The sequence below is a fragment of the Oryctolagus cuniculus genome, chromosome 7 (genome assembly GCF_051225735.1).
Source record: "Oryctolagus cuniculus isolate XC-2025 breed Fujian yellow rabbit chromosome 7, ASM5122573v1, whole genome shotgun sequence".
Lineage (NCBI taxonomy): Eukaryota > Metazoa > Chordata > Mammalia > Lagomorpha > Leporidae > Oryctolagus > Oryctolagus cuniculus.
In genome coordinates, this window is record NC_142873.1 from 9,849,852 (window position 1) to 9,876,139 (window position 26,288).

General features: G+C 41.7%; 1 protein-coding gene across 4 annotated transcripts in view; it reads right to left on the reverse strand.

Annotated features, from left to right (window-relative positions):
- The window catches only part of ACBD6 (acyl-CoA binding domain containing 6), a 195,760-nt gene that overhangs the window by 93,614 nt on the left and 75,858 nt on the right, over nucleotides 1-26,288 (reverse strand). For 2 of the 4 annotated variants that reach the window (XM_002715013.6, XM_089299464.1), the window contains exon 5: nucleotides 18,089-18,194. The exons of the other annotated variants lie outside the window; for them this stretch is intronic. In XM_002715013.6, the coding sequence (XP_002715059.3) occupies nucleotides 18,089-18,194 (106 nt within the window). The remainder of the gene's footprint in view (nucleotides 1-18,088; nucleotides 18,195-26,288) is intronic. 4 annotated transcript variants of the gene reach the window in all.

Below are 26,288 nucleotides of genomic sequence, written 5' to 3' on the forward strand. Positions count from 1 at the left end.
ACTGTGGCTCAATAGGCTAATCCTCCGCCTTGCAGCGCCAGCACACTGGGTTCTAGTCCTGGTCGGGACACCAGATTCTGTCCCGGTTGCCCCTCTTCCAGGCCAGCTCTCTACTGTGGCCAGGGAGTGCAGTGGAGGATGGCCCAAGTGCTTGGGCCCTGCACCCGCATGGGAGACCAGGATAAGCACCTGGCTCCAGCCATTGGATCAGCGTGGTGCGCCGGCCGCAGCGGGCCAGACGCGGTGGCCATTGGAGGGTGAACCAACGGTAAAGGGAGACCTTTCTCTCTGTCTCTCTCACTGTCCACTCTGCCTGTCAAAAAATAAAAAAAAAAAAAAAAGAAAACCTATTGTAAAACAGAGTAGATAATTAACTATTAGGAGATGAATTATTAAATACTACTCCTTTTAATCCTTGTCCAACAAAGACTAATAGTTATTTTTTTAAGGGATGAGTTTTTCATTTCTTTCTTCTTTTTTTTTTTTAAGGCGAACAAATTTCATATATACAGATTTAGGAGCACAGTGTACTTCCCACACTACACTCTTCCCACACATGCACCCATTCTCCCTCCTCCTTCCTTTCTTATTCTTTCTTTCGATTTTTACAATCATATACTTTCAGCTTATTTTATAATTATAAGATTAGCCCTCCACTAAGTAAAGAATCCAACAAACAGAAGAAAAAGAAACCACTGCTCCTCAACAGTAGAGACAAGAATTGTAAACAATCATCAAATCTCAAAATGCCAATTTTGCTCACATAAATTCCATTTTTTATTTTGTAGTCTATTAGTTACCACACACCAGGGAAAACATGATATTTGTCTTTTTGGGAATGGCTTTTTTCACTAAATATAATGGTTTCCAGTTGCATACATTTTGTTGAGAAAGATAGGATTTCATTTTTTTATGGCTGAGTAGTATTCCATAATGTATATATACCACATTTTCTTTATCCATCATTGGTTGGTAGGAATCTGGGTTGATTCCATATCTGAGCTATTGTGAATTGAGTTGCAATAATCATGCGGATACAGATAACGCTTTCATATGTTGATTTCATTTCCTTTGGGTAAACTCCCAGGGGTGGGAGGGCTGAGTCACATGGTAGATCTAGTTTCAGATTTCTGAGGTGTCTTCCACAGTGGCTATACTGGTCTCCATTCTCACTGACAGTGGATTAGGGTTTCCCCCACCTCCTTGCCAGCATTTATTGTTTTCTGTATGGGGCCATTCTAACTGGGGTGAGGTGAAACCTCGTTGTGGTTTTGATTTGCTCCCGGCTTTGGCCTGGCTCAGCTCCGAGTGTTGGAGTGAACCAGCAGATAGAAGATCTCTTTCTGTCTCTCTCTTTCTCTGTGTAAAGTTGATTTTCAAATAAATACATTAATCTTAAAAAAAAAAACAAAAAGCCCAGTTTAAAAAAAATGTACTGCTGAGTACTAGAGCAGCATTTTTTACGTTATATTTCTGTAGCTCTAGTGTAGTGAGCTACTGTTCTAAGGGCATTAACTTTTTAAAAAGTTTTCTATCTGAATGATCAAATATATTAATGAGATTCTTTGAACAAAGACCAATGTTTAAAATATTCCATAGCTCAATGTAACTGTTTCATAACTAACATCAAAAGAATCATAACATATCAAAGACTCTCCCATTTTTAGTTCTAACCTTGTATTTATGGCTATTAAGGTAACTATTAGTAATTATTATATAGTTAAGATGATATGTGATATATAGAGTACTTATTAGAATCAACTAATACATACTAATATATTATTTATCTAGCACTTTTTACCACAAGATGTATAGATAAATTTTTTTAATGAATTAATGTATTTGAAAGGCAGAGTTACACAGAGAGGGGAGAGGCAGAGAGAGAGGTCTTCCATCTGCTGGTTCACTCCCTAGATGGCCACACGGCCTGAGCTGCACTGATCTGAAGCCAGGAGCTTCTTCTGGGTCTCGCACATGGATGCGGAGGTCCAAGGACTTGGGCTATCTTCTCCCAGCTATAACAGAGAGCCAGATGGAGCAGCAGGGACTTGAACTGGCGCCCATATGGGATGCTGGCACTGCAGGCGGCAGCTTAACCTGCTATGCCACCATGCCAGCCCCTAGATAACTTTTAATTCTCAACCAGTTTCCTTACTTCTCCTCAGGTCTGACCCAATAAAGTTATATCAACTAATGCCAAAATATAAATCCTCAGCTGTTTCAATGAGAAGCAGACAAGTAACACATTTTACTGCTAATGGGAATTGTATTTTACATTTTCCACATGTGGTGCCAAGAATTTACTTTAGGGGAGACACCTATGACTGGACCTCAGTACGGAGTTGCACTATGGACATATTTTCCAGAAGGGGGCACCCGTACAGTAATGCTTTAAGAAGCATCATGTGCTCTCAGACATTCACACTACGCGATTTAACACGATTTTTGACCTGCAATGTAATTAATTTTTGTAACACATTATTTTAATGGTACACTAATTAACCTTGAATTAGAATGAATTCTCTGACAATGACTTTCTATGAAAGTGCTAAAGATACCTATCTACATTAAGACCACCACATGATTAATATTTTACATAGTATTAAAAAGTGCAAAGACAAGAGTAGGATTAAATATACTTGTAAACACAGATAAAACAAACCAGGTTTTAGCATTTTTTCCTTCAAGATGCTCTATATTTAAAAAACAAAGACCAGCACAGTGAGGTATTTGAAAGTGACACTCTATTCCTTCAAGTTATAAAATCCCTAAAAATAAGTTCTCACTTAAAATTTTTATTCAAGTAATAACATAACCAGTAATTTGCAGAGATGATATCATAACTAATGACAAAATCAGGAAATCCATACCTGTGGTTTCTTTTGTGTCTCTGTTAACCAAAGTATTAATACAATACAATTATTAAATTATTTTACATAGTCAATTCTATCTCAGAAGGAAAACCATGAATTAGATGCACATTAACACTTAGTTGCTTAACAACTTTATCCAAATATGTGAAAATATTTTACCTATTTGTATACATAACTGTTTTATCTTTTCCCATGAATGACATAATCTCTTACAGATTTTTAAGTTAAATATATTTTTACTCTCATAACTCCATTGGAAAAAATATCCTAGAAGTATTTACGAGACTGGGGAGGGGTGTGGGGTGAGGTTATTATTAAAAGGAATCTTTGTTAGGCTACTAGAAGACCACAAACACTGTTTGGAGAGCTTTAGATAAATTCTGAATTCAAGTACAGTGAAACATGGGAGAGGGGTGCGGGGGTGGGGGACACGGGGTGAGGAATGGGTTCTCATCTATTAACTAAGGGTACTAACATTGTCCTACCTCAGACAGACTAATGACTCTAAAGTGCTTTCAAAGTGCAGAGTAGCAACTAACCTATTAAGTGGTATTACTTTCATACTTTCTAGAAAATACTGACAGTGGGTCTTAATATTTTACATGCTTCTTTCATATCTTTAATTATTTGTCCTTAAACCATGGAGAATTATTTTTAATAAAAATTTTCTCCTAGGCATTACAAAATTCAATGAGAAGACATTCCGTTATTAAATGAATCCTGGTGTTCTTATGGTATTTTGAGACCAGATACAAAGTATCTGTACGCAATACATGTAGTAGATAAAAAGATGTCAAGGTTAGTATATTTAAATTTCTAAGAACAATGTTGAACAATTGAAATACTGCAAACAGGTCAACCCGAATTTCTCTCTGCAAAAATCTGGATTTCAACTTACAACTGTGGTAGAGATTGACTTCAGCTAGCACAAACCTGTAACATCTCTGTCTCCTCCATTCTATCCCTTCCTTCTACCCTTTGCTGCTACTGCTGATAGTATCAGTTGCTCACAGAGGGGACTCCTCCAATTGCAACTACCAGAAACTACACAAAGATTTCTATTTCCACCTCTCTATCCATAGTGAAGCCAATTGTTTCAGAATTTAAAGAAGAGTAATACAGGGAGACAGTCCAAGATATCAAGGTAGTCCTAGCACAGAACCCTGGTGGGCTTATTCACCAGCATTAAACACACACACAGACATGTCTATCTGTGATACACATTTAATTTATTTATTTGACAGGTAGAGTTATAGACAGTGAGTGAGACAGAGAGACAGGTCTTCCTTCCGTTGGTTCACTCCCCAAATGGCCACCGCGGCCAGCGCTGCGCCGATCCGAAGCCAGGAGCCAGGTGCTTCCTCCTGGTCTCCCATGCGGGTGCAGGGCCCAAGCACTTGGGCCATTCTCCACTGCCTTCCCAGGCCACAGCAGAGAGCTGGACTGGAAGAGGAGCAACTGGGACTAGAACCCAGTGCCCATATGGGATGCCGGCGCCGCAGGCAGAGGATTAACCAAGTGAGCCGTGGCGCTGGCCCCTGTGATACACATTTATTGTTTATTTATTTATTTATTTTTTTTGACAGGCAGAGTAGACAGTGAGAGAGAGAGAGAGACACAGAGAAAGGTCTTCCTTTTTGCTGTTGGTTCACCCTCCAATGGCCGCTGCGGCCGGCGCACTGCAGCCGGCGCACCGCGCTGATCTGATAGCAGGAGCCAGGTGCTTCTCCTGGTCTCCCATGGGGTGCAGGACCCAAGCACTTGGGCCATCCTCCACTGCACTCCCGGGCCACAGCAGAGAGCTGGCCTGGAAGAGGAGCAACCGGGACAGAATCCGGCGCCCCGACCAGGACTAGAACCCGGTGTGCCGGTGCCGCAAGGTAGAGGATTAGCCTAGTGAGCCACGGCGCCGGCCCACATTTAATATCAGTTAAAATCAGCAACTACTTGATCTCTTCCAGTTGTTAAGATCTAGGGTAAGAAGAAATGATGTAGCTAAGCTGTTAGGTAGTTGAAAGGTTTATAAATACCCTTCTTTAAAAAGTCCCCTCACTCCCATTTACTAAGCCACAGTGTTACTGATCTAAGGCTGAATGAATAAACAAGGCAAGCATTATCTTATCCTGTATAAAACAGGTAATAACACCAATAATGGCAGGAAGTTGCCATGAACACAGCTCAGGTATCCATCATTAGACAAGGGATATTCACATAATGGAGCATTACTCAGCAATATATCGGAAAGAAATACTGATCTCCAACAATATGTGTGAACCTCAGAATCATTATGCTGGATGGCAGAGGCTTTACACAGAAGAGCGCATTTCTATGCTTCTACTTGTAAAACATTCAACAACAAGCAAAGCTAACACATGGCAGAAGAGTATCAGGACAGCAGCTACTTTCTGGGATTAAGACAAAGGGTTGGCTGGGAAGGGGAGGAGAGAATGCTCTGAGGTGAAAGCAATGTTTTAGGGTCCCCCCCCCCATTTTATTTATTTGAAATAGAGAAAGCAAGAGCAGGGAACGTGTTTTGGGCCAGTCCAAAGCTGGAAGTCTGGAACTCAATCTAGGTCTCCCATGTGTGTGACAGAGACCCTACTACTTGAGTCATCATTTGCTGCCTTCCAGGGCACAAATTAGCAGGAAACGAAATAGACAGTAGAGCTAAGACTCAAACCCAGGCACCCTGATACAGGATGTGGGTGTCCCAGGCACCATCTTAACTGCTAGGCCAAATGCCTACCCCATGTTCTGTATGTTGACAGCAGCTTCAGTCACATTAATTGTATGCATTTGTCAAAATTCATCAAGTGATTTGTGCATTTCCTCTGGCCTCAGATTCAGCCCTTAAGGCATTCGGATCTGGCTAAAAAGCCCATGAGAGTTTCACAGGCATGGAAAGCCAAGACACTGTGGCAAAAAAATGACCTAAATGAAAGATCTCTGTGAGTGAGATCCCAGCAGAAAGGATGGGCCATCAAAGAAGGAGGTACCTTTCTCTGAAGAGAGGAGAGAACTTCCACTTTGACTATGACCTTGTCTAAATAAGGTCAGAGTTTGTGAACTCAACAGGCTTCCATAGCCTTGGCAGCTCATGACAAGAGCCTTGGGTGATTACTGACATCATAAATAAGAGTGTCAATTGTTAAATCAAAAACAGGAGTCACTATGCACTTACTCCCCATGTAGGATCTCTGTCCTTAATGTGTTGTACTATGAGAATTAACGGTAAAACTAGTCTTCAAACAGTACTTTATACTTTGTGTGTCTCTGTGGGTGCAAACTGTTGAAATCTTTACTCAGTAAATACTAAGTTGATCTTCTGTTTGATAATTAAAAATGAATCTTAATGAAGAATGGGATGGGAGAGGGAGTAGGAGATGGGATGGTTTTTGGGTGGCAGGGTGGTTATGGGAGGAAAAACTGCTATAATCCAAAAGTTGTACTTTCAAAATTTCTATTTATTAAATAAAAGTTTAAAAAAAAGAAAGATTTGCACATTTCATTGTGCTACCTTAAAAGAAAAACTAAACTGCTACTGAACATTAGTTAAAATAATATGCATGCAAAAGCATTTTAAAAAATGTGCATTGTTGTCTGTGTACCTTATTTTGCATCACAAAATAAGTCTGATTGTTGGATAGCTAAGTAGGTGATCAGAATACAGACGTCTATTGTTAAATTCTTCCAATCTTCTGTAAGTCCAACATTTTCCAAAATAAGTTACGGGAAGCAGCTGGCTTGGTGGTGCACCGGGTAAAACTGCTGCCTGCCACGCCAACTTCCCATACGGGTGCCAGTTGCTCCGCTTTCAATCCAGCTCCCTGATAATAACCTGGAAAGGCCGTGGATGACGGCCCAAGTACCTGGGCCCCTGGCACCCATGTGGGTGACCCAGAAGCTCCTGGCTTTGGCTGGGTACAGCTCTGGCCACTGAGGCCATCCAGGGAATGAACCACTAGATGAAAGATCTCTCTCTCTCATCTCATCCCTCTTTGTAACTCTTTCAAAAAATATATATTATATATTGAATATAAATTATTGGAAAAATTCAAACAAAATTTGCATAACTATATTCAAGGCATCATTATTGACAATAGCCAAAAGGTGAAAGCAAACCAAGTATCCATCAACAGAGAATTAAATAAACAAAATGTCGTAAATGGGGCTGGTGCCGTGGCTCACTTGGTTAATCCTCCGCCTGCGGCACCAGCATCCCATATGGGCGCTGGGTTCTAGTCCCGGTTGCTCCTCTTTCAGTCCAGCTCTCTGCTGTGGCCTGGGAAGGCAGTGGAGGATGGCCCAAGTGCTTGGGTCCTGCACCCGCATGGGAGACCAGGAGGAGGCACCTGGCTCCCAGCTTGGATCGGTGTAGCTCTGGCCGTGGCAGCCATTTGGGGGGTGAACCAATGGAAGACCTTTCTCTCTCTCTCTCTCTCTGTCACTGTCTAACTCTGTCAAATGAAAAAAAAAAAAATGTCGTAAACACAGTCTATGGAAAATTACTCAACCTTAACAAAGAAAAAAATTTTAACACATGCTACAGTGTGAACGAACCTTGAAGATGCTACGTTAAGGGAAATAAGCTAGTCAAAAAGGCACAAATACTCTATGATTCCATTCATGTAAGCGTAGTTGAATTCACAAATAGGAAGTAGAATGGTAGTTGCCAGGGGAAAGTGGAACAAAGAGCTTGTATTTAAAGAGTACAGCTTCATTCAGGAAAGACAAAAATGTTCTGGAGCTGCATGGTGGTGATGGCTGCATAGAATACAGACTTAAAAATGTTTCAGATGGTAAGTTTTATGTTACATATGCCTTACCACAATAAAAATTCAAAAAAATAAGTTCTAAAACATATAAGAGTGATTCTACTTTTGCTATCCTCTGATTTTGTACTAAACGGGAGTTTATGATGTAAAGTGTGACCGAGGCCTGATTTGCAAAGGGTTGCCTGCAGTTTGTAACACGTTTCTCCACGTAACCCAAACAGCACTTGTACTCCAACACAGAAAGTTACTTAGGGAGGTGCATTTTCTCTTCCTTCCTTTCTCTAATCGTGAATAAAAGCATAAATTTAGTTTCAGTATACTGACCTAGCCTCTAAATCTTTTCTTATTTGTTAGCTTAATACTGTCAGTTTCATCAGTTTACTGCAGTTTTTCAAGCCACAAGCATGTAAATTGTCTTCTAGCATGAACCACAGATTTAAAACAAAGCAAGAGCCGGCGCCGCGGCTCACTAGGCTAATCCTCCACCTTGTGGCGCCGGCACACGAGGTTCTAGTCCTGGTCGGGGCACCAGATTCTGTCCCGGTTGCCCTTCTTCCAGGCCAGCTCTCTGCTGTGGCCAGGGAGTGCAGTGGAGGATGGCCCAAGTGCTTGGGCCCTACACCCCATGGGAGACCAGGAGAAGCACCTGGCTCCTGCCATCGGATCAGTGCAGCACGCCAGCCACGGCGGCCATTGGAGGGTGAACCAACGGCAAAGGAAGACCTTTCTGTCTCTCTCTCTCTCACTGTCCACTCTGTTTGTCAAAAAAAAAAAACAAAAAAAACAAAAAAAAAAACCAAAAAACAAACAAAACAACAACAACAAAAAAAACAAAGCAAGAAGGAAAAGAAATAGGAGTCAAGAGAACCTTCAATGCATTTCAAAGAATTAACAGACACAGAAAATGGCTGATGACAACAATGATACCTTCAAAAGGATAGATATGAAAGAACTAAGAAAGGAACTTGGGATGGACATTAGATAAGAATCTTGTTGGAGGGGTTGGTGGTGAGGAGGTGTGCCTGGTGTTGTTAATGGGTTAACCTGCTGCCTGTAGTGCCGACATCCCATATGGGTGCTGGGTAGAGTCCTGGCTTTTCCACTTCCAAACCAGCTCCCTGCTGATGCGCCCAGGAAAGCAGCAAGTTCTTGGGCCCCTGCACCCATGTAGGAGACCTGGATAAAGCTCCTGGCTCCTGGCTTTGGCCTGGCCAAGCCTCAGCTGTTGCAGCCATTTCAGAAGTGAACTAGTGGATAGAAGATATCTTTTTCACCCACGCTCCCCAACCCTCTCTCTTTCTGTATCTCCCACCCCTCTTTGTAACTCAACTCTTTTTTTTTTTTTTTTTTTTTTGACAGGCAGAGTGGACAGTGAGAGAGAGAGACAGAGAGAAAGGTCTTCCTTTGCCGTTGGTTCACCCTCCAATGGCCGCCGCGGCCGGCGCGCTGCGGCCGGCGCACCGCGCTGATCCGATGGCAGGAGCCAGGAGCCAGGTGGTTTTCCTGGTCTCCCATGGGGTGCAGGGCCCAAGCACCCGGGCCATCCTCCACTGCACTCCCTGGCCACAGCAGAGGGCTGGCCTGGAAGAGGGGCAACCGGGACAGAATCCGGCGCCCCGACCGGGACTAGAACCCGGTGTGCTGGCGCCGCTAGGCGGAGGATTAGCCTAGTGAGCCGCGGCGCCGGCTACTTTTTAAATTAAAAAAATCTTTTAAAAACAGGAATCTTGGGAAACCACTGAATTGTGTATGAATGCTTTCAAAGAAACTGTTGACAGCTGCATTAGAATAACAAAATCTATTTTGTTAAAATAACACATTACTACATCTGTTCTCAAAGGGAAATTACTGTAAACATTTAAAATACTATTTAAATGTCACTTGTAAGCATGTATTTAGTGCTGACTATATATGGCACTGATCTAAGAAATATGTGTGACAAGAATTACACAGATAACATTTGTGCCTGATAGCCGATAAATATTCTGCTTGGCCAGCGCCGCCGCTCACTAGGCTAATCCTCAGCCTTGCAGCGCCAGCACAGCGGGTTCTAGTCCCGGTCGGGGCGCCGGATTCTGTCCCGGTTGCCCCTCTTCCAGGCCAGCTCTCTGCTGTGGCCAGGGAGTGCAGTGGAGGATGGCCCAAGTGCTTGGGCCCTGCACCCCATGGGAGACCAGGAGAAGCACCTGGCTCCTGGCTTCGGATCAGCGCAGTGCGCCGGCCGCTGCGGCCATTGGAGGGTGAACCAACAGCAAGGGAAGACCTTTCTCTCTGTCTCTCTGTCCAAAAAAAAAAAAAAAAGAGAGAGAGAGAGAAATATTCTGCTCATACCTTAACTATTTTACAAATTATTTATATCTTTTCAAACTCTTAAAAGATATCTTCTTAGAAGAATTATAAATATTTGACATGTGAAAAGCTGTATTAATATGGCTCAAAGATAAAAGCTGAATCATTAAAAAAATAAGTAGGCTTTAAGATCATCACTTTTCATATCCTCTATGCACCTGAATTTTCAAGCATTTTGTAAATTGTTAAAAATATAATAGGGGCCAGTGCTGTGGCACAGCGGGTTAAAACTCTGGCCTGAAGTGCTGGCGTTCCATATAGGTGCCGGTTCTAGTCTTGGCTGCTCCTCTTCTGATCCAGCTCTCTGTTGTGACCTATGATAGCATTGGAAGATGGCCCACGTCCTTGGGCCCTTGCACCCTTCTGAGAGACCTGGAGGAAGCTCCTGGCTTCAGCTCAGCGCAGGGCTGTTGCGGCCATCTAGGGAGTGAACCAGTGGGATGGAAGACCCCTCTCTCTGTTTCTACCTCTCTGTAACTCTTTTTTTTTTTTTTTTTTTTTTTTTTTTTTTTGACAGGCAGAGTGGACAGTGAGAGAGAGAGAGAGAGACAGAAAGGTCTTCCTTTGCCGTTGGTTCATCCTCCAATGGCCGCCATGGCCAGCGCTCTGTGGCTGGCACACCGCGCTGATCTGATGGCAGGAGCCAGGTACTTATCCTGGTCTCCCATGGGGTGCAGGGCCCAAGTACTTGGGCCATCCTCCACTGCCTTCCCGGGCCACAGCAGAGAGCTGGCCTGGAAGAGGGGCAACTGGGAAAGAATCCGGCGCCCCGACCGGGACCAGAACCCGGTGTGCCAGCGCCACAAGGTGGGGGATTAGCCTAGTGAGCCACGGCGCCGGCCCTCTGTAACTCTTTCAATTAAATAAAATAAATCTTTAAAAAAAATAAAAATCTACCAATGCCGTCTCACTAGTCCAAGTGATCAATTTCAGTTCACAATTGATCACACTGATGGGTCTAAGAGTCAAAGGGATCACATAAACAAGACTAGTGTCTGCGAATACTAACTGATACAATAAAAAAGGGAAAGAATGATCCAACATGGGAAGCAGAATACACAGCAGACTCATAGAATGGCAGATGTCCTAAATAGCACTCTGGCCTCAGAATCAGCCTTTAAGGCATTTGGATCTGGCTGAAGAGCCCATGAGAGTATTTTAGGCATGGAAAGCCAAGACACTCTGGCAAAAAAAAAAAAAAAAAAGGAAAAACCCACAAAACCTGAATGAAAGATCTCTGTGGGGGAGATCCCAAAGAAAGAACACATCATCAAAGAAGGAGGTACTTTTCTCTGAAGGGAGGAGAGAACTTCCACTTTGACTATGACCTTGTCTAAATAAGATTGATGTCAGCGAACTCAAGAGGCTTCCATAGCCTTGGCAACTCATGACAAGAGCCTAGGGAGATTACTGATGCCATAAACAAGAGTGTCAATTTGTTAAGTCAACAACAGGAGTCATTGTGCACTTATTCCTCATGTAGGATTTCTGTCCTTAATGTGTTGTTCAATGTGAAATTAATGCTATAACTAGTACTCAAACAGTATTTTACACTTTATGTTCTGTGTGGGTGCAAACTGTTGAAATCTTTACTTAATATATACTAAATTGATCTTCTGTATATAAAGATAATTGAAAATGAATCTTGATGTGAATGGAATGGGAGAGGGAGTGTTGCAGGTAGGAGGGAAATTATGGGGGGGGGGAGGGAAGCCACTGTAATCCCTAAACTGTACTCTGGAAATTTATATTTACTAAATAAAAGTTAAAAAACAATAAAAAATAAAAATATAATAAATATAGGGTGCCAGTTCGAGTCCTGGCTGCTCCTCTTTTGATCCAGCTCTCTGCTATGGCCTGGGAAAGCAGTGGAAGATGGCCCTAGTGCTTGGGCCCCTGCACCCGCGTGAGAAACCTGGAGGGAGCTCCTGGTCCGTGCCTTCAGATCAGCTCAGCTCCAGCTGTTGCAGCCATTTAGGGAGTGAAACAGCAAATGGAAGACCTTTCTCTCTGTCTTTCCCTCTCACTCTCTGTACTCCACCCTTCAAATAAATAAATAAAAATTTTAAAAAATATTGAATATATAATAAATGTTGTAATTTAAACAAATCAGTACAAGTAAACACCATATTTATATAAATGTGGACTCTGAAATATATGATACATAGACAGCTTCAGAATACTAAGTAAAACTTCAAAACTTTTTATTATGTGAAATAGACACGTTCTAATTGTTATATCAGAAAAAATCTCATATGATTCTCTGAAAGTAGAAATATATGCTTTATAATCTTAGTAATTATAATTCAGATGAATTCAAGATATACATGAGGTATTACTCTTATGTATAATTCTGTTTTTGTTTTTTTTTTTTTTTGACAGGCAGAGTGGATAGTGAGAGAGAGACAGAGACCTTTCTTCCTATGCCTTTGGTTCACCCTCCAATGGCCGCCACGGCTGGCGCGCTGCGGCCGGCGCACTGCGCTGATCAGAAGGCAGGAGCCAGGTGCTTCTCCTGGTCTCCAATGGGGTGCAGGGCCCAAGCACTTGTGCCATCCTCCACTGCCTTCCCGGGCCACAGCAGAGAGCTGGCCTGGAAGAGGGGCAACTGGGACAGAACCCGGCGCCCCTACCGGGACTAGAACCCGCTGTGCCAGCACCGCAGGCGGAGGATTAGCCTAGTGAGCCGCAGCGCCGGTGCATAATAATTTCATTATTAAGTATAAATACATTTTATTTTGGAAGTATTTTATATATATTTGTTCATACGTTAGAGTCAGAGCCAAACATACTCATTTCAGGTAACAGCAATAATTTCTAAGTTATATATCTGTAACACATTAATAATTTATTATGTTTATTTCAATGTGTGGGAATGCAAATGTAGCTTATCATTTTATGACTGCAGTTAAATTCCCTTCTATGTTTATACAGATGTTAAGTACAATAAATATGTAATTTTTTGTCATGTAAAGGCAAAAGTAAAATTCGGTTGAACCTGCTATGAACATTCCAAATAAAAATACACTAGCCCAAAGAATCCCAGGCAAGCAGTAGGCAAATAGCTCAAGCTCAAAAATCAGATAAACACAAAGAACTGGATATCCCTTCAAAACTACAATTGTTACCCCATTTATAAAAAGGAAATGTCTTTTTATTGATGAAGGGTTAAAAGTATTTAGCTAGAAACTTAATTTTGTGGCTATACACTTTTAGTCCATCATCAAGTTGTATCAAATTGCTTTATTTGCTAGAGCTTTAAATGTCATGAAGCCATACCATTTATTTTATTTTAGGATGTTACATTTGATTCTGATTTTAAGCTTCCATTTCCCTTACGTTCTGAAATTAATTCATACAATTCCCTGATTAATAATAAAAGGGCTTGCCATCAGTATTCAAAGCCCAGCCTGAGTTGTCATGGCTGAGAGGGCAGAAATCTGCTTGGAGTAATGAGAGAACCCAACTGAATTCTTGGCGTCTCAGTCTATGAATGTGTAAGCACTTCATCTGTTCAAGGAGACACAATGTTCTGGCAGGCCTGGGGTAGAGGTAGCTGCATGAGTAACAGACTGAAGAGCTGGGAGGCAGGACTGCATCAATGGAACCAAATTGCAGCAGCAACACATTCTGCAGGTCTTCCTTTAATTTTCCCACACAAAAAGGTATTATCTAGTGGAAGCTGTTTGTGTTCTAGGCACATCTTCCATCCCTACACAGCTGTTATCTCAGGATCTTTACAGAGGTCACACGTGGAACTGACTTTTAGCACTGTATTAAAAAAAATGTTGCAAATCACACCATAACACAAGCAAGGCCAACTGAAAACTGCTTATCCTTTTCATATCCAGTAGTGAGAATGATACTTTGCCAGACCCAATTTCCACCGAGCAAGTGAGCAGTAAATATCTCTGAACGTTAGTGTCTTGTCTGTAGAATGAAGATAATATCTACCTTAGAGAATTACTGCAAAGATAATATGGTAATAAGCTGAAAGACTGTAAACTATTACACACATTATATAAAACACCATTTGTTATTTGAAAGGTAGAAATATTAAGAGATCACATAGCACAAACATGATACTTGCCCGGGAAAATACAGTGCTATTGCAAAGTCAAGCGGCTTTGATTCTTGCACTTCTTCATTAGATTATCATTCTTCATTTATATCATAAAGAGTAATCAAAGTAGCCAAAATGTCTTGAGTGATTACTAGGTGTTTTGTCAGGTACTACTGCTGTGTTTTATATATAGTAATTTAATCCTCAAACCTATCCTTACGGCAGGAGCTGTGGCATAGTGGGTAAAGCTGCTGCCTGCAGTGCCGGCATCCCACATGGGCGCTGATTCAAGTCCCGGCTGCTCCACTTCTGATCCAGCTCTCTGCTGTGGCCTGGGAAAGCAGAAGAGGACTTGGGCCCCTGCACCCACGTGGGAGACCTGGGAGAAGCTCCTGGTTCCTGGCTTTGGATCAGCATAGCTCCGGCCATTGTTGCCAACTGGGGAGTGAACCAGCGGATGGAAGACCTCTCTCTCTCTCTCTCTCTCCCCCTGTCTCTCTGCCTCTCCTTTTCTCCTCTATGTAACTCTTTCAAATAAATAAGTAATCTTTAAGAAAACACTCTCCTGAGGCAAGTACTCTCAGCATCTCCACGCTGCACATGAGGAAAGTGAGGCACACAGCTGGGAAGCACCAGCGCTGAGACTTGACGTCACCCAGCGGAGCTCTTCCCTACACTGTACTCACTCATTCACTCAGCACATACTTACTGAGCATGTGGTATGTGCCAAGAACTCTGACAGAAAAATTTCAATAAGGATCTCAAAGCAGTCCTCTTCTGCAGGAAGCCGACAGAGGAATGCTGCACAAGACTGGGAAGTGAACAACGGCAGTGAAAGTCACTAGAGGAGACAGGACATCGGAACATGGACGTGTAACAGAGCAGCAGATTTCAGAGGTGAAGACACGGTCGGAAGACAGTAGCCAGGTGAGGGAGGAAGCGCATTTCCAGGGCGGGGATGAAGAGAAATCTCAGGATGATATCTGTGCAACAGGTTAGAGCTGAAGATGGACTTTTCCAGAAGGGACACCTCCCAGGAAAATGTGGGACCCATCATGTCACGTGTTTGACTACACTGAGAAGAGTTTTACAACTCTAGCGGGCAAGCTGAGGAAAGAATGACTGGAAAAGAGAAGACTAAGAAAATGAAAAACCAAGAGAGAGGCAACTATTAAGGATAAGAAAAACAAAATATTGCGACACACGATACAGACAGTATTTTTCATAGTTACAGACTTATCTGTTCTCTTTCCATCTTTGCCTTGCTTGCCTGGCATCCCTTCCTCCACAGTGAATGGGCTTTCGCCTCATGGCTTGTTTTCACCAAAGGAGTAAGAGCAGCTGCGACATTCGCAAATCCAAGCAAAAGCATTTAATGCACTTGTGCCGTCTGGCTCTGTCTGGCTTTAGATACTGAGTGTCTACTAATTGAGGTTGTATCCCAGAGCAAGAACACACGTGCAGTCAAGATGAGCTGAAGTAGCAGCAACAACATGGCTAGCAGAATACAGCAGAGCCTCAACTAATCACAACCTCTTGAAATAGCATAAAGTAAGAAAGTACGGGCGCCGGGTTCTAGTCCCGGTTGTTTCTCTTCCAGTCCAGCTCTCTGCTGTGGCCTGGGAAGGCAGTGGAGGATGGCCCAAGTGCTTGGGCCCTGCACCCGCATGGGAGACCTGGAGGAAGCACCTGGCTCCTGGCTTCTGATCAGTGCAGTGCCAGCCGTAGTGGCCATTTGGGAGGTGAACCAACGGAAGAAAGACCTTTCTCTCTGTTTCTCTGTCTATAATTCTACCTGTCAAATAAATAAATAGAGAAACAAATTTTAAAAAAAGAAAGTATGAAATAGCCTAAAGTAAGAAAGAGCATATTAGAATATTTAAATGAGATACTATAACCTATAGATGACACAGTGATCTAAACAATAAATAATCACTGAAAGTGATTGAAAGTCACTGAAATTTGGGGGTTGTTGATGCAGCAACAGTTGACTGATACACACAGTACAGTCCATAGCTTCACATTGAAAAATATTCATGTAGTCAAAACAAATAATGATTAATAAGGATCCAATCAGAAAACTGAAATTAAAAGCTGTGATATAACTACAGGAGGGTCAGAGAAGGAGAAGAAGCCAAATAAAACAGTTAAATCCTAATCCAACATAGAAGGAAATCAATAATGTCAAAGTTGAAAAATCAAGAAATAAAAGTGTATTATTCAGAATTATAGATGTAAATTGCAAAAGAAACAATAGAAGAATTGAAAACGTAGCCTCAAGGGAGCTAGAACCAAACATGAGAAGGATACAGAGCAAGGGAGTACTACTTTTTGTTATTAGACCAATATTACTATTTGACTTTTTTTTTTTTTTGAAAACCAACACCTCTCCTCCTGTAAGTGGCCTTAGGTGACCTTGAAAATGGCTCACTAGTCACTTGAGCCAGAAAATCCCATGAAATCATGCAAATCAAAGGGTTCAAATCTTCATATTCACTTTAAGAACTCCTGAGAAGCCGCCCAGGCCTTCAAGGTACGTGTATCTGAAAAGCCACCGAGTATCTGAAAGATGTCACATTAAAGAAGCGATGTGTGCTACTTTATAGTTACGACAGTGGAGTTGATAGGTGTGCCCAGCCAAACAGTGCAGGTCAGTGGCTCTGAAAGAGTGCCTAAGTTTTGTGGCACATGCTTAAAAATGCAGAGAAAGGTTGAACTTAAGGGTTTGGAGGCAGACTGGTCACTGAACACGTTCAGGTGAACAAAGCGCCCAAGACGCACCACTGCCTACAGAGCTCAGGGTCAGAGCTCCCCCTGCCGCATGGAGATGATCCTCACTGCAAAAAGAAACACACTGTTCTTGCACTAGAACAGAAGATGGTACAAAAGAGAGAGACATCCCACGAGGAGGCAAAGAAACAAAACTGTTACTCTATGAATAAATTTAGCATAAAATGTGGTTGAAGTAAAAAATGAAACTATTTCCATGTTTAATTTTATAAAAACTTGAGCTTACAAGCCAAAAAAAAAAAAAAAAAAAGAATAAAGTCAAAGGAAGTAACTGTGCTTCCTTTCTTTGAAAAAAAAAAAATATATATATATATATATATAAGTATCCTAATTTCAGAAGGCAAAAAAAATAGAACTCTAACTGGAATCAGAAACCTGGCATTATTTTGTCACAGTTTGGCTTCTGCCACATCTTTCTTTGCTCTATTTGTTTCATTACTTAGCACAGAACAGTGTTACCGCCTTCCCTTTACTGTAGTATTATAGTTTTACATTTCAATTCCAGATGCCACTGATCACATATTACAGGAAAGATGTTGCCTAATCATAAGGGCTAATATGTATAGGCAGCTCTCAATTATACATAAATTGTTTACTCAACAATTTTGTGTGCCTTCTTCCTAACAATTACCACTTCTAGGCCATTTTAAAAATTTTTCTAAATCAGTGAGAAAAACAAATAAAAGTGAATTGATACATTTTGTTCCTTTGTTAACAACTATACTTCATAAACAGTTTAAGCTCAATATGTGAAGTTTTATTCACACAACAAATACATGAAGAAATAGTATATTTTACAAAATAATTTATTATGGGATGCCTTTAAATACTGGGCCAGGAGTTGATTTACTGGACTCACTCAAAATTTTACATATTTTATAGGCTTATGTTTATTGAGAAATGAACAAAATACACCTTTAAGGTATTAGGATAGACAATATTAAAGATATTTATAAAAGAGATTTTGAAATTACCTGCTGGTTCAATTATCTCAACAGTCTCTCTCTATCACCAACAGATGGAAATTATTTGCTGCGAGTTTCAGCTGGTAGCTTCTGCTACAGGGACAGGACTACACTGCATAAGGACACAGAAGCTATCTTAACTGAGTGACGCCATCTCATGGATCTGCGCCTCACCATGCTGACTTGTAGTTCTTGGCCCTTCCCCTCAGGAAAAGGCACTGGGGTAGAACAACAAAACATAAGAAAACAATGAACAGGGCACGCTTTTCATACCTCTTCATCTTTCATATTCACATCCACACTTTTCGATTTGATGGCTTTGGTTATATGGTCAATGTTGTTTTCCCTGCAGTAATCAAATATGTTTTTGTCTTCTTCCCTAATCAGAGGGGAAAAAAATGCTGTTTGTCTTACAGGATAATATGTAAAAGTTACATATTTTTAACACAACTTACTTGCTGCTGACACATACATTAATGGAATGTGTTCTAAAGAAAAAAATTTTATATGAAGAGTAAAGAATTTTCAACAGATATAATGTATCCAGCTTCCAAAACACTAAAGTTCTTATAATCCTGGGGAAAACTGCATCAAGTTTGCAAGTTACAGGTTTTCTCAGTCCCCTTTCTCTCACATTTGTACACTAAGGGCACACATTTCCTCTGATTAAGAATTTTTCAATTATGGCATTGTAGTAAGATGGCACTTTTTGGTACAGAAGTATCAGAAGATCAGGGCTGGCTTCTTGGTGCAGCAGTTAAGACGCCCACATCCCATACTGAAATGCCTGGACTGTACACTGGGCTCTGTTCCTGATTCCAGCTTCCTGTTAATACTCACTCTGGGAAGCAACAGGTGATTAGCTGGGTTCCTTCCACCCATGTGGCAGACCCAGATCATGTTCCCGGCTCCCAGCTTTGGTCTGGCACAGCCCTGGCTGTTGTGGGCATCTAGGGAGTGCACAGTGGATGCAAGTTATGTCTCTTTCCAGTAAATTTTTAAATAAAGCCCAGGACATAGCTCGCTACTTGTCTTTTAGGACAGAAGAACACACTGACTGTTACTCAGGTTTGAAAAGTAAATAGACATAAAATAACTTACTTAAAGGAAACATAATTAATTACAAGAAAGGAGATAGAAAGCTCAGAAATTCTTATAAAATAGTGAGTCAAAGACAGGGAACAAAAGCTGGGAGGAATACTATGCACCCAGCACTATTTACAGTACACAGCACCTACTGATTCATTTAATTTTAATCCAATAACTTCGGTTTACATCTGAAGAAACAGGGAGAGATTACACATCAGCCAAATGGAACGCTGATCAAAGCCAGAGTAAGAGCGAGAACTCATGCAGATGAACAATCTTTGTGCACAGTACATCTATTCTTACATCACGCTGCCTCTGGACTAGCCAGAATCTAAATAGCAGTTTTCAACGTGAGTCCATGAACTCTCTGACGTCGAACACAGAATTATCTGTTTAATGCATGTGCATTTTTCTGGGTGTTGTGTGGAACAGCTTTAATCACATTCTCAAAAGGATCAGTGCATGCCCAAAGGATCAGTAATTTGGAAAATTACAATGAACCAGTCTACACATGTGGGGACTGAATTTTATGGAAAGGTATAAAAGAATGCATTTTGAGTCCCAAAAATTAAATCAATGTGCTTCATAACCTGCAATGTCGAGGCATCCATTGATCAGAAATCAAACACCTAGCCACTGGTGTCCTTATACCTAAAAGCCAACTTAAATACCCTTTGCCAAATAAAAGTTATTTCTAGTCATGGCTAACTATCTTCAAACACACTACTTTGGCATCAACCATCTACTGGAAGGCCTTCCTTAAGCATCTGATGTGTTTTGCTGAGCACCTATTATTCACAAGGCACTTGACAAACTTCTGCTGACAACAGATAGAAAGCTAAGCAAGAAAGCTTGCCTTCAAAACACCAACAGTATAGTTGGAATGATAAAAATCTATAAGGTAGAACTTGTTCTTTGAAAAAGACCATAAGAGCACAGAAGAGAAAGAACCTGCTACCTTCCAGCTAGGGAAAATGAGGAGGCTTTTAAACAAGTAATGAGGTTTAACAGGAATATATGGTCACTTGAAAACATCCTGTTTTCTAGAAGCTAAAAAATGGTTTCCAGATCACTCTCTACAGAAAACAGGGGTGCCTGAGGCCAAAAGAAAGGCTGCATAAACTCCTACTCCAGCTATACAATGGGGCTTCCAAAAGTGTAGAAGATGGAATTTAAAAAGAATGCCCATTGACATGAACTTTTTGAAACCTTTTCACATTTAACTCTCATCAAAAACACTGTTTCTTTGTGTACACCCAGAGTTCAGATTTAGAAACAAAACCCATATGGTGTTTGCATGCATTATCTCTATTAATTGTTGTTTTGGTATGTCAATTTTTTTTGGAAAGCAGGGGGCATTTGTTTATCTATATACTTGTTTATCATCACTAAATCAGGTATGTCATGCAGAGATATTTATTAAATATTTCACAGTAAACAGTTTAAACAAAAAGGTAATTTTAACAAAAATCACCACAGATTTGCTACAAAGCTGGGTGACATATAAAAAACAAACTTAAGAGTTACTCTTCAGCTTGTTATGCACAGCTATCTATCTCCACACCAAATTTTCAGCTATCTTAGCAGCCAGCAACCAAGCTGTCTTAGTACAATGTCACCATCTAGTGGCCATAATGGAGAAATGTCTGGGGTATACCTTTCCACATTTTTGTTGTCTGCTAGTGAAATTAAGTACACAGTGTACAAATTAAACTTTCTTCCTCTACATTTCCCTATTAATAGCTCAATGCAGTTTTCCATAGGAGATATTTTGCTCTACATCCGTACTTATGTTAAATAACATGTGCCATTGAATCCAATCATCAGGAAATACAGTAAATCCTTAAATGTTAGTGCCTGGAGGCCAGCACTGTGGGTAAGTAAAGCCGCCGCCTGCAGTCCCGGCAGCTCCACTTCCGATCCAGCTCTCTGCTAGGGCCTGGGAAAGCAGGAGATGCCCCAAGTCCTTGGGCCCCTGCACCTGTGTGGGAGACCCGGAGGAAGCTCCTGGCTCCTGGCTTCGGATCGGCGCAGCTCTGGCTGTTGCAGCCACTTGGGGAGTGAACCAGCAGATAGAAGACCTCTCTCTCTCTGCCTCTCTGTAACTCTTTCAAGTACACAATAAAATCTTTAATAAATAAATAAATGTTAGTGCCTTTCCACATCTCTTCACTTTATCTACTTTTCTCTTATGATTTTTAGTTTTCTTTCTCCCTCTCATTGTTGAATGTGAGTCTGTAAACTATCACACTCATTCTTTTTTTTTTTGACAGGCAGAGTAGACAGTGAGAGAGAGAGACAGAAAGGTCTTCCTTTGTCGTTGGTTCACCCTCCAATGGCCGGTGCGCTGTGGCAGGCGCCCCGCGCTGATCCGATGGCAGGAGCCAGGTGCTTCTCCTGGTCTCCCATGGGGTACAGGGCCCAAGCACTTGGGCCATCCTCCACTGCACTCCCGGGCCACAGCAGAGAGCTGGCCTGGAAGAGGGGCAACTGGGAAAGAATCTGGCGCCCTGATTGGGACTAGAACCCGGTGTGCCAGCGCCGCAAGGCGAAGGATTAGCCTAGTGAGCAGCGGCGCCAGTCACACACTCATTCTTTAAAGTATGATGTTCATGATGTCACCCTCAAGGATGTCCCATGCTATTCCTAGTACAAGACAGGAAGTGTTTCTCTGAATTACTCCAAATTGTCTGAATTTGACAGAAAATATTTATATACCTGAATGAAAAAAATCACTGACTTTCTAAGACATTCTTTTATTATTTTTTAAGATTATCTGCAAACCAGAATTACAGAGAGTGGAAGAGATGAAGAGACAGGGAGACAAAGAAAGATCTTCTACCTGCTGACTCACTCCCTAAATGGCAGGCCCAAAGCCAGGAGCCAGGAGTTTCATCTGGGTTTCCAACGTGGATGCAGAGGTCCAAGTATCTGCTGCTACTTTCCCAGGTTCAGGGAGTTATATGGGAAGTGGAGCAGCCAGCACTCAAATTGGCACCCACATGGGATGCTGGCTTTGCAGGTGGCTGCTTAGTCCACTGAGCCACAATATCCGCCCCTAGAAATTCTTTTGAAATATAAGAACACATTCTCATGGGAAAGAAAGTTAGTGTTGAAGTATGGCTATCTTTCATTCTCACACAATAGGAATAGAGCCCTATCCATTACTAAAAATGCCATCTGCACCGTTTCCTACACAGACTGCATTTTCCTATCAAAAGAATATTTCGAACAGTTAGGTTTCATGGCAAGCTACATAAAATCCATTTAACTATCATTTCATCTACCTCATAAAATTTAAAAACACATTTATGGTACTGGCTCAGAAACCTAAGTATTTAATAGGTAAATTCAATAATATTTTAATTCAATTCATATATTTATCAAGCAACTGGAAATTATATGTAAAACACATTGTTCTAGTAAATTAATAATATTTAGTGAGTGAATGAAAACCCAAAGAAAGCTAGTAGCTACAAAAAATACAAACCAATGCCATTAATTCCTCAAATGAAGGAATGTTTACCTGTGGGCTCTGAAGTACAAAAAGACCTTTACAGGGACATGCAGATATGGGTAATTTTAACTGAATCAACTTTACAGCTCCTCAACCTCCGAGGCAATGCTCCCTTTCCCATCCTGATCTACCCGATAAGGCTCCTGGGGTAAAGAGTTCACCACCGTTCTTGCCACCTTCCTTGCTGAAACACGCCCCTCCTGGTTACAATTTGAAGGTGCACACCTCTTTCTCTACTTCTAGAAATCACAGCCAAAAGACTTTACTAAGATTTAGGAAGTGCTATTAATTAAAACTGCTACTACTCTCTTACTTAAAAGTCCTCTAATACTAGTTCAGTGTAATTGGGGAAGGGATCAATCCTGGGCTAAATACAGAATCGTCCCTGGTACTCCTGAAGGGACCATTTTGGTGAAAAGCTGGCACTGGGAAGCCTCCTGTAACTGAGGCTCGGGGATGGAAGAAATGAATGACATCAACAGAACAGAGCCTTGATGCTAAACTCTGTCTCAATCTAACAAAATTAATATTCATCTGCTGTTAAACTATTCTTAAAAGCCCCGTCTATCTTATTGACACGTGCTCAATAAACATTTTACTTATGTTTAATAATTATTTAACAAAACTTATAATGTATGTCGTTTTGATAAGCTTCTAGAAGTAGGATTTATAAAGATAACTTTATCGAGTTTCCTCAGAAAATTCATTTTTTAAACTTTCAATTTATATACATATTATGATAGCACAATGAGACTGAGAAATATGCTATTTTAAAATGAAATTATATTGAAGTGAAAAAATGATATAAAATTTCTAAGCCTTAAAGAATGTTGTCATGGACTTAAAAAAAAAAATTCTCCAAAAAAGGGGAGGGGTCGGCACGGTGGTGCAGTAGGTTAAGCCTTCGCCCGTAGTGCCAGCATCCCATATGGGTGCCAGCTTGTGTCCCAGCTGCTCCACTCCTGACCCAGCTCTCTGCTAATGCAACTGGGAAAGCAGCAGAGGATGGTCCAAGTGCTGGGACCCTTGCACCCACGTGGGAGACCTGGAGGAACATCCTGGCTCCTGGCTTCAGATCAGCCCAGCTTTGGCCACTACAGACATTTGGGGAGTGAACCAGCGGATGGAAGACCTCTTTCTTTCTCTCTCCCCCTCTTTGTAACTCTGACTCTCAAATAAATGGATAATCTTAAAAAAAAAAAAAAAAAATTGGAGACTGGCATTGCGGTGCAGTGGTTAAGCTACTCTGATACCCGCATCTCATATAAGTGCTAGCTTGAGTCCCTGCTGCTCCACTTCTGATGCAGCTCTCTGTTGATGCACCTGGGAAAGCAGCTGAAGATGGTTCAAGTGCTTGTGCCCCTGCCACCCATGTTGGAGACGCAGATGAAGCTGCTGGCTTTGGCTTGGCCCAGCCCCCGGCTATTGTGCCCACTTAGGAAGTGAACCAGAGGATGGATGATCTCTGTCTCCCTCTGTCCCTCCCTAACTCTGCCTTTCAAATAAAATAAATGAAACTTAAAAAAAAATTATCTACCTATTTGAAAGGCGGAGGCCGAGAGACAGAAGGAAATCTCCATCCACTGGCTGTATCCCCAAATGCTGACACCAGCCTGGGTTGAGCCAGGCCAATGCGGAGAGGCTGTAACTCAATCTGGTTCTCCCATGTGGGTAACAGTGACTCAAGCACTTGGGCCCCCATCTGCTGCTCCAAGCAGGCACATTAGCAGGAAGCTAGATAGGAAGTGGAGGTGGAAGCTGATCCCAGGCACCAGCAGGGATGGAGGTGTCCCAAGCTGTGACTTAACCCCCTGCACCACAATTCCTGCCCCTCCATGAACTTTCTGAAGTTCTTTGCACTTTGTTTCCAAAGTTCTTTGGTGAGCTATAGTATCTAGTGTTTTATTTTTGTAAGAGAAAGTTATGCTTTATTTGATGTTAATCACAGTTTTATGTTTCACAAGGTGAAAGAAAGAGTTTCAGGAATTTTCATTGGGGAATAAAGAAAAGAACTACAAAAATCTAAGACACATGCACAGGCTGGAGTGGCTTCTGGCTTGTGTGGAGAACAAAGGAAAGGCCAGGTGTTTTATTACAACAGAGACATCTATGCAAATTATTTGTAACAAAGTTCAAATATGGCGCTTCTGTGACTGTGGTTGCTGGCAAGCTCTGACTGGTGTCCTAGCAACTGGTCACAGTTTCCCAAATGAAAATTCCACCATCACCTGCTAAGTAAAAATAACGATGGGGTGGGCTGCTTCACTGGGATGGTTCTATGAGATAATAACCTCTTCCCCATGTCCCCTGGACTCTACTCTAGTGGGGAATGGCAGAAATGACTTCATTTTACCTAACAAATTTTCACAAAAGGAAAACTTTTTTCTTATAAAACCATGTTTTTTAAAAGGACATAAAACAATTATTTTGGAGGTCTGTTTTGTACACTGTAAGAATATAAACTCTATTATTTTTCCACATTTGAAAACATAAAAAATGGTCAGAAATACAAGTAACTACTAAATGCATTTGATTTGGCTTAGGATTCTTGTTGGGCAGCCTTCCTAACATGTATTGCAGATGATGAGTTTAGAGCCCTTTTTAGTATTAATATAAATGTTCTTGAGCCAAGGGCCAATGGGGCAAATTCTAAGCTTCTTTGTGCATTTGTGGTTCTGATCTTTGTTTCCATTCTGTCACAGAAGGTGACACTTTAATGTCACAGGCACAAATCTCTGTGTTAATATCCTAGAGCCCTGGGACCAATTTTTCACTTTGAAACTATTTTTTTTTAAATTTTATTTATTTATTTTTTTGACAAGCAGAGTAGACAGAGACAGAAAGAAAGGTCTTCCTTTTTCTGTTGGTTCACCCTCCAATGGCCACTGTGGGCGGTGCACCGCGCTGATCCGAAGCCAGGAGCCAGGTGCTTCTCCTGGTCTCCCATGGGGTGCAGGGCCCAAGTACTTGGGCTATCCTCCACTGCCCTCCCGGGCCACAGCAGAGAGCTGGCCTGGAAGAGGAGCAACCGGGACAGAATCCGGCGCTGCAGGCAGAGGATTAGTCTATTGAGCCACAGCGCCGGCCTACTCTGAAACTACTTAATTGCTCTGTAACACAAGGGAATCAGCATGAGTCTAAGTACAAAATATACAGAGGTAGACTGCTAGCATTCAAGGCTGGTTACACCACTTACAGCAGCGTGACTTTGGGTAAATAACTTATCTGTAAAATGAGGACACACATAGGCAACCTGGAACCGTTAAAAAAAAGTTATATGGAACTTAGCTTTTTTTTTTTTTTTTTAAGACTTATTTGAGAGGCAGAGTTACAAAGAGAGGGGGAGAGAGAGAGAGCTGTCTTCTATCTGCTGGCTCACTCCCTAAATGGCCGGAATGGCTGGAGCTGGGCTGATCTGGAGCCAGGAGCCAGGAGTTTCTTTAGGATCTCCCAAGCGGGTGCAGGGGCCCAAGCACTTGGTCATCTTCCACTGCTTTCCCAAGTCATAGCAGAGAGCTGGATCGGAAGAGAAGTGTTGGGACAAGAACCAGCGCCCATATGGGATGCTGGCACCTACAGGCAGAGGCTTAATCTACTATGGCACAACACTGGCTCCTATAACTTAGACCTTAATCAGTATTGTTACTCAATAAAAGGAGTCACCGTTGAGGAGACCGAGAGCAAAGAGCTGATATTGGAAATAAAAATCACACTTTGGTATGGTTATAGAATTAAATACCAGTTGTTCGCATTGCAAAAGAATATGCAAAACAAGGGACAGCCACTGCTATTTCTGCTGTGTTTGGAACTATGGAAACAGGAGAGTAACAAACCTAACTCACAGAGTTACCTCCAATTCTGAGATCA